The sequence below is a fragment of the Cygnus olor genome, chromosome 5 (genome assembly GCF_009769625.2).
Source record: "Cygnus olor isolate bCygOlo1 chromosome 5, bCygOlo1.pri.v2, whole genome shotgun sequence".
Lineage (NCBI taxonomy): Eukaryota > Metazoa > Chordata > Aves > Anseriformes > Anatidae > Cygnus > Cygnus olor.
In genome coordinates this window covers 32,394,716-32,406,667 of record NC_049173.1, presented here as the reverse complement: position 1 = coordinate 32,406,667, position 11,952 = coordinate 32,394,716, and the positions used below count along the sequence as shown (strand labels likewise).

Here is an 11,952-nt window from a genome sequence, read left to right as displayed (position 1 = left end):
AGTCTCCGCAAAATTGTGCGGATTTCAGTAACGGTAACCATTAGCGCTGCAAAAGTTAGACAACCGATGCACCTCAAGTCCTAATTATTTCCAATTCTATCCCAACAGTTCACAGTGTATGAAAACAAGCACGTAGCAGACCAAAACCTTTCACTGAAGGCTGCAGTGGCATATTGGCTAACTCCACCACGATGGCTCATTTTGCCTGTCTGCAAATCATCTTTCCATCTCAGAACAATAGTTCCCCTAAGTAATACACAACGGCAAAGATTGATGCTTTTAGTGTATTTTGAGCTGCTAAGGGAAAACATTAGTAATACCTGTTGGTTGGTGTTTTGTTTGGTTGGTTTTTAGAAAAAAGTTAGGTTTTTGACAGAACAAAACAGAGCAACCACGTTACATAGCTTTTAAATAGTCTCCTGCACTGGGGCTCGTTACCAAAAGCTTTCCCAAAAGAAGATTTTTTGGGGGGATAGACAAAACAAGGAATGCTGCTGCAATGCTATTACCTTTTGATCCCACCAGAGCGCGCATACTACTCTGCCATCTCTTTTCTATGTAAAGATCTAAAGATAAATCCTCCTCGGTTCATGTCACATGAAACAAAACCACCAATACTCTATCACAAAGGAAGTGGCAACTTTAAAAAAAAAAAACAGGCAAAAACACACACACAGGAAAAAAGGTTCACGTACCAAGAAGAGATAATTGTTAAATGACGGAATTCAGAGCAGTCATTAGCAAACCTTCCTTTCCTCCCACTCTCCCTAAAAAAACCCTCCTGAGCAGATGATTCAAGGCAGCTGCTGCTTATTGGGAGGAGCTGTCTGAAGAGATAAGCCAGGAAAATGAGTTCCAATAAAGCAGACCAGTTTTCATTTGTAAAAGTACAATAAATGGTACTAAAGTAAAGTGAGGAACAAGTAAATGCATCAACCTTTTGAGAAGCGAAATTCACCACAGAAATTCAAGCTAGCTGGAACTTTCCTGATGCTTAATGTGAACAGCATGGGGATCATCTATTCCAGGGAAGCTAAACTACCCAATATAAAATAAGCCTCCTTTTAAGAATCTGTGAAAGTCAGCCAAGTATTAGGTAGGAATTACTCTACAAAATAAAAGCCTTACTGGAAAGCGATAGAAAAACTGAAGTTGTCATACCGCAAGAGAGTTCACAGAAGCAACTGTACAGATGAAAAGAGCCCAAACCCCAAATGCTAGAACAGTACAAAAAGGCTAACTAGAGTAGATACGGCCAAAGCACTGTATAGCACATGAATCACTAAACCAAACTTTTTCTTCATTAAACGCTAATAAACCTGGATTCTGCAAGCAAGGCCAGTCACCCACGTTCAGAAGTGAAGGGGGTCAGAGTGGAGGAAGCGTGGCTGGGAAGGACAGGTCAAGAACAACACAGGCAATAAAAAGCCTGTTTTATGGGAGCAAACTATACGTCTAGTTTTGCCTAGGAAAATTAAGAAAACAGCAGCTGACTAGTCTTTATGGGTGCTTTCAAGGATCAAGTACGATGTCAACGCAAGAATAAATGTGTAAACCAAAACACAAACGGGAGACCAGACTTGCAGCTGGACCAAGCTGGAAGTCCAAGAGCTCAACCACCAAGCTTCAGAGTAGCCTTCCAATAGGTGTAAAGGACAAACAATCTAAATAACTTAATAGAAGCTGATAATTTAAAAGCAGGATAACCCAATTACTCATGAGCAAGTACAAGCTCTGACAGCTTGGGAACATTTCAGTCCTATAAGGACTGAGATTACATAAAGTACAATAGCAACAAGGAAACCAAGATGTTTATCAAGCATCTTGATGTTTGTTTATGCCATGAGTAAGTTTACATACTGTAAAATAAACAGATAACACCTACAAATGCATTTAGGGAGCTCCTTGTATTCACCTTATTTAAGGATTAAGTCACCTTCACAGCATAAAAGCAAGTACCTACCTTAAAACAACTTATCTAAATCTTCGCAGATGCGTACTAATTTTTTGAACTAATTCGGATATAACAAACACTTCATACGTGAGCCTCCTGAGCGTGTTCAAACTTGCTCTTTTTCCCTCAGGGACTGTCCCTCATTTTCCAGCTGCTTTGAACTGACTCACCTCTTTAAATCACTTGAAAAGAAAACAAAACAAAGCTCCAGACTTAAAGCCTATGCTACCTGCTCAACATCTTTAAAGGCTGGGATCTCATCAGAAGGAGCTGAGTGCATCCTTCCTGAGCAGAGCTGGCACTCCAGAGTCACCGCTGGTCCCTCTGGGGACCAAGCTTTATTCATGCTTCAGAAGTTTAATCCCTTACCTGAATTAGCCTGAATATAGTAACTGCTCTCCACTGCTTGGCGACACGCTCTGCAACACTTCGGATTGGCAAGGAAAAAGAAAATCCGAGCCTTTAAATGGAGAAAGAGATGCAGCATAGATATGGGCGTTATCTCTGCTACCTTTAGCAGGAAGACTTTAACTTTATTATTGTATCATCTGCTCAGGGTTTTGTTGTTGTTTTCATTTGTTTGTTTTGCTTTGTTGGTTTTGGTTTGTTCATTTGTGTTTGTTTTTTCCCCGAGAGATAGACCCAGTTCCTTCTCTAATCTAATACAGGTACCCATCAAATCCAAACATTTTGCTCAGATGTAAGGAGAAAAATGACAGCGTGCCACTAAATCCCATGAAAAGACAAAACACTGAAGTACCAACCACATCAGTCATCCAACTAACGAAGTTTAAAATGAGCTCTGTGGGCTTGAAAATACAACTCGGGCCACAGCATCAAGAAAACGTGTGGTTCCTTGGACCAAACCTGCCTGGGCCAGCAGCGGACCGATTCAGCAGCAGCGTTGCTTCTGTTACAAAAGCTGAGCTATCACAGCTGATGAGCAGCCGACCACCAGCACCAGGAACTGCTTTGGGACCTGTATTTCTCTGTTGTCTTGTTTTGCGTTTTTAAACCAGGATGACCAGAAGTGGAGTCCGACAACTAGAAGATTAGGTGATGCCCTGGATGTGGGCCAGGGCTCCAGAGAAATTCCCAAAGTGGAAACTCAGAAATTTTTCTGTAATTGGCAGCTTTGTTTCCTTAACAGTTTTCTCCCTTCAGGGCATTTCAGGACAGCACGCTGGGCTGTTTATAATTTTGGAAAGAGCACAGCCCAACCCCAAGCCTTTTCACTTGCTCTGCGCCAGCTGTCCTTGAGGAAGCCTCAAGAACTCCTGGCCTCAGATCAGTGTAAACTCAGTTGTGATCGTCACTTCTACAGATGCTGAACCTCCCCAAAACCAAATTGAAGCAGCAAATTAACTGGTAACACTTCATAGTGGTACAAGACCACAAGAAAACACCGACAAAAAGGTGGGAAGTGAAGAGGAATAAACCTAAACCCATTCAAATGGCCTTACAGAAAGGAAGTCGAGATGTTTTGTGTGTTATGCAGTGGGTCTGTCAGTCTTCCACTAACAAGCTTCAGCATTTTACAGAGATCCTGGTCCCGTTTCTTAAACACACACAGCTTTGGCATTAAAAATTTTGTGGAGAATCTGGGAGCATAGCTGGCTTTGGGGAAAGAAGTTATTTCACATGGCCTTCAGCTCTTGACTACAGACCTCTTACCACTCCTAAGGACCTCCTGGTTGTGTGCAGAGCATGCCCCTGGGAGCCTTTCCTGACACGTGCGTACAGGAGCAGTGGTATCTGCTCCACCAGTGGTTAAATGAAAAAAGCTGCAATCGGTAAACACTACTTATAACGGGAGTTCTGTCCAAAAGATACAAATGTCCAAATAATTACAGACAGCTTTGCTGCCCAAAGAGCTCTCAAGTGAACGACGAAGACAGAAACAACATTAAGTGAACGATAAAAACCATCTCTGGCTTTGCAATCTGGGGATGCATGGAGAGAATCCCCCAGAAAAGCGCAGAGAGGAGGAAGGGAGCACGTGCTGTTACTTTCTGTCTCCAAGTCCCTTTGTCAAGCTTTAAGACTTCCAGAATGCGTTGACTATAAAACCAATGGGATCCCCACAAGTTATGGGTCAGTGCCAGCAGTATGTAGTGTACTAACGTAGATACAATCAAAAACACTGCATAGTGGTTTTGGTTGTATTTAGTAAATATTAGTGATAACTCAATAAATCCACTATTGCACAATCAGGTGACTTCTACCAGTAACAATCTGAAGACCACGCGCAGAACAGTTTTTATGGTGGTAAAGGCCAAACGCTTCACCTTCACTACCAGCGATCCTTAGAGGCTGCAGTCACAAGACATGCCATTTCCTCAAATCACTTTCTACAACCAGTTTCCCTCCTATTTTACAAAGTTTAATTTTGAGGCAGATTGCTTTATCAGGACCCCAGCGTCTTTAACATGCCCTAAAGAGGGAAGGAGAAGACACCATGCGTGCTGAAGAGAGCCCGAGACCATCTTGTCAGTATGCCTGCAGCCTACACAGCCCCTCTCCTTTCACAGGAGCTTCACTGATAAAGCAACAAGTCCTCGTTCTCCAAGACCCAGAGACAGGACATCTCCAAAGGAGAACGCATCGTTCAGAACATGCGTGAGCAGTAACACAGCTCCCATGACTTTCTAGTTCAGTGCCCTGTTTCTGCTCCAAGTTTCTCCCCTCTGCAATAAGGGGGGAGTGATGCCAACAGCTTCCTAAATTGCACAAAACAAGATGCATAAAAAGCTCCAGAAATGCTATCCTGGGTAGAAGAGGACCTCAAGCCTACCAGCATTTTTATTAAAGTCGTTGATTCAATTCATACCAAGTACCTTGCCATTCCCTCTAAACCTTTTCATGTCTCCACTTGAAAGACTGAGCAAAATAAAAAAAATAAGTTGATGTAAAACCAAAACAAAAAAGCTGATTTGCCCTCTCCACACTGTATCAGCTCAGCTAAACAAACAGGACGAGTCAAAGAGTCCTAGTTTGGTAAGTAATCGAACTATGTAGCACTGGAATTTGAACAATGCAAAAACAACAACAAAAATCAGTAAAAAAGGGTGACATGACTCATATCCAGAACAGTTCCACTGATCTAAACTTAGTACCTCCTGCTCTTCCAAAACTTGTCTTGTGCTCCATACAAAGCAGCCAAGCCACATGAATTTCTGAGAAAGTACCTGATCAGCTGCATTTTTACACTTTCCTCCCAATACCACAATTCGTCTTCCCTTCATTCCAAGTGATAACTTCAAAGTTATCTTGCAGCAATATCTAAATGGACATGCATTGGAAATAAGCTGAAAGAATGAAAGAAGCAAAACTAGAGTGCGTTACATTGCTTTCTGTTTCTACTTCTGTGTCCGTGATTATCCCAAAAAACAAACAAAATAAAACCATGGGAACTTTAAATTAAGACACTGGAAATACGCAGGTTCCTGACATTAGGCTACTAAAGAGCATAAAGCCAGTCCTCAACCAACCGCCCCAAACTGTAAAAAGAAAAGAACCTGAAGAGGATAGACAGTAAGTTTGTGATGGAACTAGGTAACAGGGTCCAGATTTACCACCACGAAGGCACTTTCATTGTGTGACTCTTTTTACTCTTCAAAGCTTTAAAGATATTCAGCAAGTTGAAGTTTTCCTTTGATTAAAGGGAGAGGGATTTAGAAAGTAACTCCAAAGCACATCTTTTGCAGATGCACTAGATACACGGCTCTAAGTTGTATCTGCAACTCTACGCATTTCCATATAAATCACAACAGGATTATGAAAAGAAAATAACTAGCATTAGTGCTTCTTGATTAAAAAACCCATTGTTGTATTTTAAATTGAAACCACAAACAGCTCAGGAAATTTAATTAGATTACAAAGATGTCAAGAGCACATTGTCATATCATATCTTGAAATGACAACAACGTGGAGCTGACTGCCATCAGAATCTGAATTTGTCTTCCCGGTCTGGATTAAATGAGCTAGAATACCTGTAAGAGAAGTACTTTTAATTGCTAGTTATTTACAGCAAAAATATCAGAAAGTGGAAGAGAAAGCTGCAGATACCACCTTCTAAAGGTCAGCAAACTGGTGGTACAGATGAGAAGGGAAGTCATAAAAAGGTAAGCAATAAGCTGTGTCTGGCAGCTTCATTTGCCAGCGATAACACAAAGCATTTCCCTGTCTATTATTGCTATTTCCACATAAGCATCAAGAATTCTTGAGGAGATACTAGCTCCAATCCACAGGCCGGGAAGAGAATAAATATAATTTCATAAAGCTGTAAGGTCTGTCAAAGAGCAGACCTGAGATCCAGGAGATTAAGAGTTTGTGTCCCGACTCCGCGCTCAGCCCGTGGTATCTTTGGCAAAGCCCTGCACACAGTAGGAAAGGAGGGGCAGAGCAAAGAGAAGAATAGAGCAAAAAAAGAAAGCAGCTTAACCCCTTCAGAGAACCACTCTCATTTTGATAGAAGAGCAAAGAAATTCTCAATTAATGTAAATATTGAGGTTTTGAGAAGTCCCATGAAGGTTCCTCAAGCTCAAGAGCCGCAGCCAAGTGCTACCTACCAGCATCACGCATGCAAGAACAATTTGGGAGCACTGGCATCACAGAGTGCAATGGTTTGGGTTGGCATGGAAGGGTTTTGGGAATGGCATGGGTATCCATCCACAGGGTGAAGTATTTTATTCATTCAGAGCTGCGCTGCCAACTCCTGACACCCTTTCCCCTTCTCAGCCTCAGAGGAAGCATGTGAGAAACGTAAGGAGGAAGGAACAAAAAAGTATCAGAAACGGGGGTCAGACACTCCTCTGAACCATTCTACGCTGCTCCAGGTGGCGAGTTAGTGCTACGTGCTGCAACAGGGCTGCAGGAAGGCGTTGCTCTGCCGGGACAGCCCCCGAGACCTCACTGAGAGCATCACAAGCGGAGCTGTGCCACAGCACACGGATCAAGATGACTCTCTCCCCGCTCAGACCTGGCACCTCACCACCCTACGTGCCTTCAGCCAACAGCTTACAGGAACCGAGACAACAAACAGCTACCGGACAGCAGTTATAGTCAAAGTCCTTCACAACCCACGTTAAATCTAGCAGGGACATACGTCTCTTGGTTTAAGCAACTCCATCAATAGGTCTTTCACTGAGCAACTGCCACACAATTTAACAGCCTTAAAACATTTCTAACACTAATCCCCTTCCACTGCACATCACCCCACTACTCACTTCCAAAAACCACCACTCTTTTGTGCTCACGTCATTAACAATTTGCTTCTGTCACTTTCCTTGCTAGATTCGTGCAGGACTCTCAACTCAAGAGCACACAAGGTAACTATTAACATGTACTATGCCCCTTATCAGGTCTCCAACAATACAAACTCAACAGGGGGGAAAGAAAAAAGAAAAGAAAGTACCTTAATGCTATTCACCTGAGAAATGTTAATGAGCATTAACTATATTAGCAGCATCAACAATGACTTTGTAGGTGTCCTGAATTCAGTCAGCTTGCTAGCCGCTGCACAAAAGATACTGAACTTATTTTCCATCAGTTTCATTAAACAAAATTATGGTGCAGGAAGGGAGGAAATATTCAAATCCCTAACTCGTGACAAGGGGATACTAGCAGGCAGCGTTATTGCTCGCCTTCCTTACAAACGGTCACTGCAGCTGCATAGAAGTTGAAAGCGCCGTGTGGAAAATAGAAAAGTAGAAAACAGCCGAACAAGAATCCAGGGGGTCAGCTATGACTCAGAAAAGGGCAAAAGAAAGAAAATTAAGGAGAAGCTGACAGCAAAATAAACACTCTGCGTACACTCCCCGGTAGCTCAGTCTGAACAGGCGAGTCCAGCTATCTGGATCCAGACACGTTCTTCATTCCAAGTACTAGAAAAAAACACAGAACTGCTCACGGACTGCTGCCCTCGTTAACATCCCCACCACCGCAACGCCCAGATGAGTACCAGATACTCGTTTGCTACCTTCAAAACACAAACAGACCATTTTTAAAGAAAACCCTAATCTACAGCAACACTAACTGGGGACTACAGAATTAACAAGCAAGCTCTACCAAAGACCTCTGAACACCAGAAGCAGAACCACAGCAGCAGTCCAGAAGATTAACAAGGATGTTAAACTTGGGGAACTGCACCTGAAACTCGCTGCTGTGTTACTCACAAGGCATTCGAACGTGCCTGGATTTAACCTCATCCCCTATTCTGAAAATGAACCCAGCAACAAAATTATGCAGCGCTGCAACGGACTGGCAGTAAGCGTGCACCACAAGAAGGTCACTGCCAGGTTCCATTTTAACATCCCCATTAGCAATCTGAAAGAGGATGGGAGTGGCAGAGGCTGAGGAGCCAAGCTGACATTTGCAAAGGACACCAAGCTGGGTGGAGCGGTAAACAAAGACAAACAGAAAAACACGCTGGGCTTCATCTGAAGATCCGAAACGCCTGGCGTGGAGGAGAAATGGGATGGCACGGGGCGCTCTTCCTGAGCGTATTTACGCAGTTAATGTGCTCTCCGTAGCCGCACGGCTGAGAAGCGGCTTGCCCCTAGACAGAAACCCTTCCTACCCCTTACAGCGGGAGGGTACCGTAAGGGTACGCGCTGGGGGAAATACCACGGATAGCCACCCAGACCAACCCCGCGGGACGCGAAGCCCTCCGGGGGCAGGACTCCCGCCGCACGCCCCCCGGAGCCGGCCCCAGGAGCCGCCGCCTCGCCGCGCTCAGCGGGGCAGCGCCCTGCGGCAGCCCCGGCACCGGGCGACGGGACCCGTCCCCAGCCGGGCCGCGGGGCGGGGGGGGCTCCCGGGGCGCCCCGCTCCGGTCCCGCCGCCTCCGCCGGGGCCGCACCCGCCCGGCGCCGTCGTCCCGGGGCCGAGGGCCCGGCGCGGCCTCCCCGCCGCGGGCCGCGGGCCGGGTGCCGGCTCCCCAAGGCCGCGGGCCCCGAGCGCCGGCGGCCCCGCGCCGGCCGGCGCCTCCGCCGCAACGTCCCGGGGCCCCGCCGCGGCCGCGCCCGCCCGGGGAGCGGCCCCGAGCCGGGGGCGGGCCGAGGAGAGGGGCCGGGGCCTACCTGCGGCGGGGGGCCGGGGCCGGGGGGGGCCGGGGCCGGTCGGAGCGGCCCCTCCGCTCGCTCGCCGCTGCCGCCGCCGCCGCCGCTCCGAGCTCCGGCCAGGCCAGGCAGCCGAGCGCCGAGCCGGGCCCGGGGAGCGGCGCCGAGGAGCGGGGGCCAGGCCCGAGCAGCCGAAGGTAGAGCGGCGGCGGCAGCCCGCGCCAGACGAGCGCCGAGCGCCTGCGGGCCGCCGCCGCCCCCCCGCGGCCGGCCCAGCCGGCAGGCCCGGCCAGTCGAGCGCGGAGCGGCACGGGGCCGGGCCGGGTACGGCCCGAGGCCCGCGGCAGGCGGGGCTGCCTGCGGCCGCCTCCCTTCGGCACCGAACCCGTGCCCTGCCGTATCTCAGCTCTCCTCTGAAGGCAGAACTTCTGCAGTTGTTCGCTCTTTGTGAGCCGGTCAGCCCCGGGCATTGCCCCTGCAGCACCCAACCAGCCGAGTGGTGCTGCCGGACCCCTCGCGAGGGCCAGGCTCAATCCACCAGCCCCTTTCCTGGCTCCATTAAGTGACAGAGTCAACCCCAGCTTCGCATCTTCTCCAGCCTGGTGCTTTTCCTTCTTGGAAAAGAAAGGATCTCATCCAACCCTTCCTCACCTCCAAGGTGTGCGCACACTACCACGCATCTCGCACAAAGCCCGGCTCCCTCCAGAACACAGCTGTCAGGAACCGCCGGGTTCTGTGAGGTGTGCAAGACTCCAGTGGCACTTAGCAGGAATTTATACCTGCAAACCAAAAGAGAAATCTTTATGTACCTTGCTGCTCATCAACTCAGGGTAGACGTGGGTCCACACGGAAGTTTAATTTGTGTGAAATGCTGTTTCAAAATCAACTGTGATTTGGGTTACAAAGAGGCATAGAATTGTTGCTTTGTAAAATAGTGCAACGCTTACAGATTTTCCATTGTTATCAAAGACAACGTCCCGAGTTTCTCCACTGATCTCACATTACAGTCATTGTTCCCTATATCAGGTGAAAGGGGAGTCTATAAGCATCAATAACAGTAAAAGTTTAGCAATTAAATGACACCTATGAGGAGATCAAGAGAAGCTCATAATACCCCCTGAAATGAAGTGAATAAAATTTCTCCTCGTCCCACACCCGCATAGTCATTACAAACTTAAGAAGAGGGACACAGCTGCTCTCTGTATCTTCTCAGATGAACCGTTAAAGCCTTCCTGCTGTCACAACACTAGCTAAAGTGAGTAAGCAGAAGCTCCTGACGAATACGACAGGCTTCCGAGTCCATTGATTCCATCTGCTCATACTCCTCTTCGGGCTGCTCCACGTGTCCTGTGGCCGGGGAGGACCACACGTCCAGCCCGTGTTCCAGAGAGATGTTATGAAGCACGCAGCAGGCCAGAATGATGTGGCTGGATTTCTCTGGGGAATACTGCAGGGTGCCTTTGGACCCATCCAGGCAGCGGAAGCGCGATCGAATGGTTCTGAACGTCCGCTCAATGACGTTGTGGGTGGCGGAGTGCGCCATGTTGTAGCGATATTCCGCGGGTGTCTCGGGGATGTGCAGAGGGGTCATCAGCCAGGTTCGGAGAAAGAAGGAGCTGTCACCTGTTCGCAGTGAAAAGAAGGGAGACAGGTTACAGACCTACAGTTAACCACCTCAGGGTTTCAGCTCTTCACCCCAAGTTTTCTGGTAGTGTAGATACAGAATAACTTATCTCTCAGGCTAAAACAGAAAACATGAAAGAGCAACGATAACTCTGGTTTACAAATGTGACAAACAACAAAGTAAAGACACTCCCTTTTACAGAGGGAAATCCTTGAAGTACGTGGAATAGTTCTAAGAGAATCCATTTACTGTGCAATACAGTGAAAGTAAGACAACTGAACTAAGGGCATAAGCAGAATCAAAAAATGCATAATTCAGCTTAGAAAGGGGTAGAATTCTGAAAAGGTCAAATACAAATTAAATTATACAAATCAATACAAATTACAATATGAATACAAATTAATATATACAATGATCGGAGTATATAAAACACAGACTGCAAGTTACGGTTGTACACTTCCAAGAGGAGGACAGTCCAAACTGAATCTCAAGTCTCGAGGAATTTGCAGGAAAGCAATCTGAACTAAACTTATCTCCTGTGTCCAGAGGCTCCTGACTCAAAGAGGAGCCAACACAGAAAGAGACATTCCACAGGAAAGAACGACGAAAAACCGACTTACCAAGTAGCCAGCCATCTTTATGTAGCTCATTTTCGAACTGGCTTGTAAGGGCTGCCTGCTGTAACACGGTGCAGTCAGGCAGGCTGCCTGGCCAGTGCGTTTCTGCACTCAGCAGGACTCCTCTGGCGTCGCACACCATCAGGCAGTTCAGGGAGTGGAGGCCCTTTCGGTTCACGTAGGACAGGTCCTCGGCGTTCGGCGCTTTGATCGGCACGTGGGTGCAGTCAACCACCCCCAGCACCCCCGGCATGCCCGCCAGCCCGTAGAAGTCATCCTTCAGGCTCTGCACCGTGGCTTCATCCTCAGGAAAGCGAATAAACTGCGAGGCTCTTTCCACCAGCGCCTCGGTGACGTTGGCAACGCAGCGGCTCATGGAGGCTTGGCTGATGCCAATGGCGTCCCCCATGCGGGTCTGGAAGGAGCCGGAGGTGTAGAAACCCAGCGCGGCAAGGATCTGCGTCTCCGGGCTGATGGCCCTGGAGCGCTGCGTGGGGCGCGAGAGGCTGGCTCCCAGCAGCTCCACCAGGTAGTAGATGAACTGTCGGGGAAAGCCGTACGTGGACACCAGGTACTCGTCCGTGACATCCTCCAGCTTGAACCTGTCCAGCGTGCGGTGCCCGCGGCCGTACAGCAGCAGGTCGCAGTCCAGCACCGCGATGGGCACGGCCATGGCTGGCGGCTGGGGGCCCCTCG

At 47.9% G+C, this 11,952-nt stretch overlaps 2 protein-coding genes across 3 annotated transcripts in view; both read right to left on the bottom strand.

Moving 5' to 3' along the window:
- The window catches only part of AMBRA1 (autophagy and beclin 1 regulator 1), a 130,576-nt gene extending 121,368 nt beyond the window's left edge, over positions 1-9,208 (bottom strand). For both annotated transcript variants that reach the window (XM_040557763.1, XM_040557764.1), the window contains exon 1: positions 9,037-9,208. The gene's annotated coding sequence lies outside the window, so the exon portion shown is untranslated. The remainder of the gene's footprint in view (positions 1-9,036) is intronic.
- A 648-nt stretch (positions 9,209-9,856) lies between these two features.
- On the bottom strand, positions 9,857-11,929 carry HARBI1 (harbinger transposase derived 1). Its single transcript, XM_040560097.1, has 2 exons — positions 11,260-11,929; positions 9,857-10,638 (listed from the first exon to the last, which is right to left on the bottom strand). Exons 1-2 carry the CDS (start codon positions 11,927-11,929, stop codon positions 10,262-10,264), a joined length of 1,047 nt encoding a protein of 348 aa, XP_040416031.1. The 3' UTR covers positions 9,857-10,261.
- Positions 11,930-11,952: the final 23 nt, after the last annotated feature.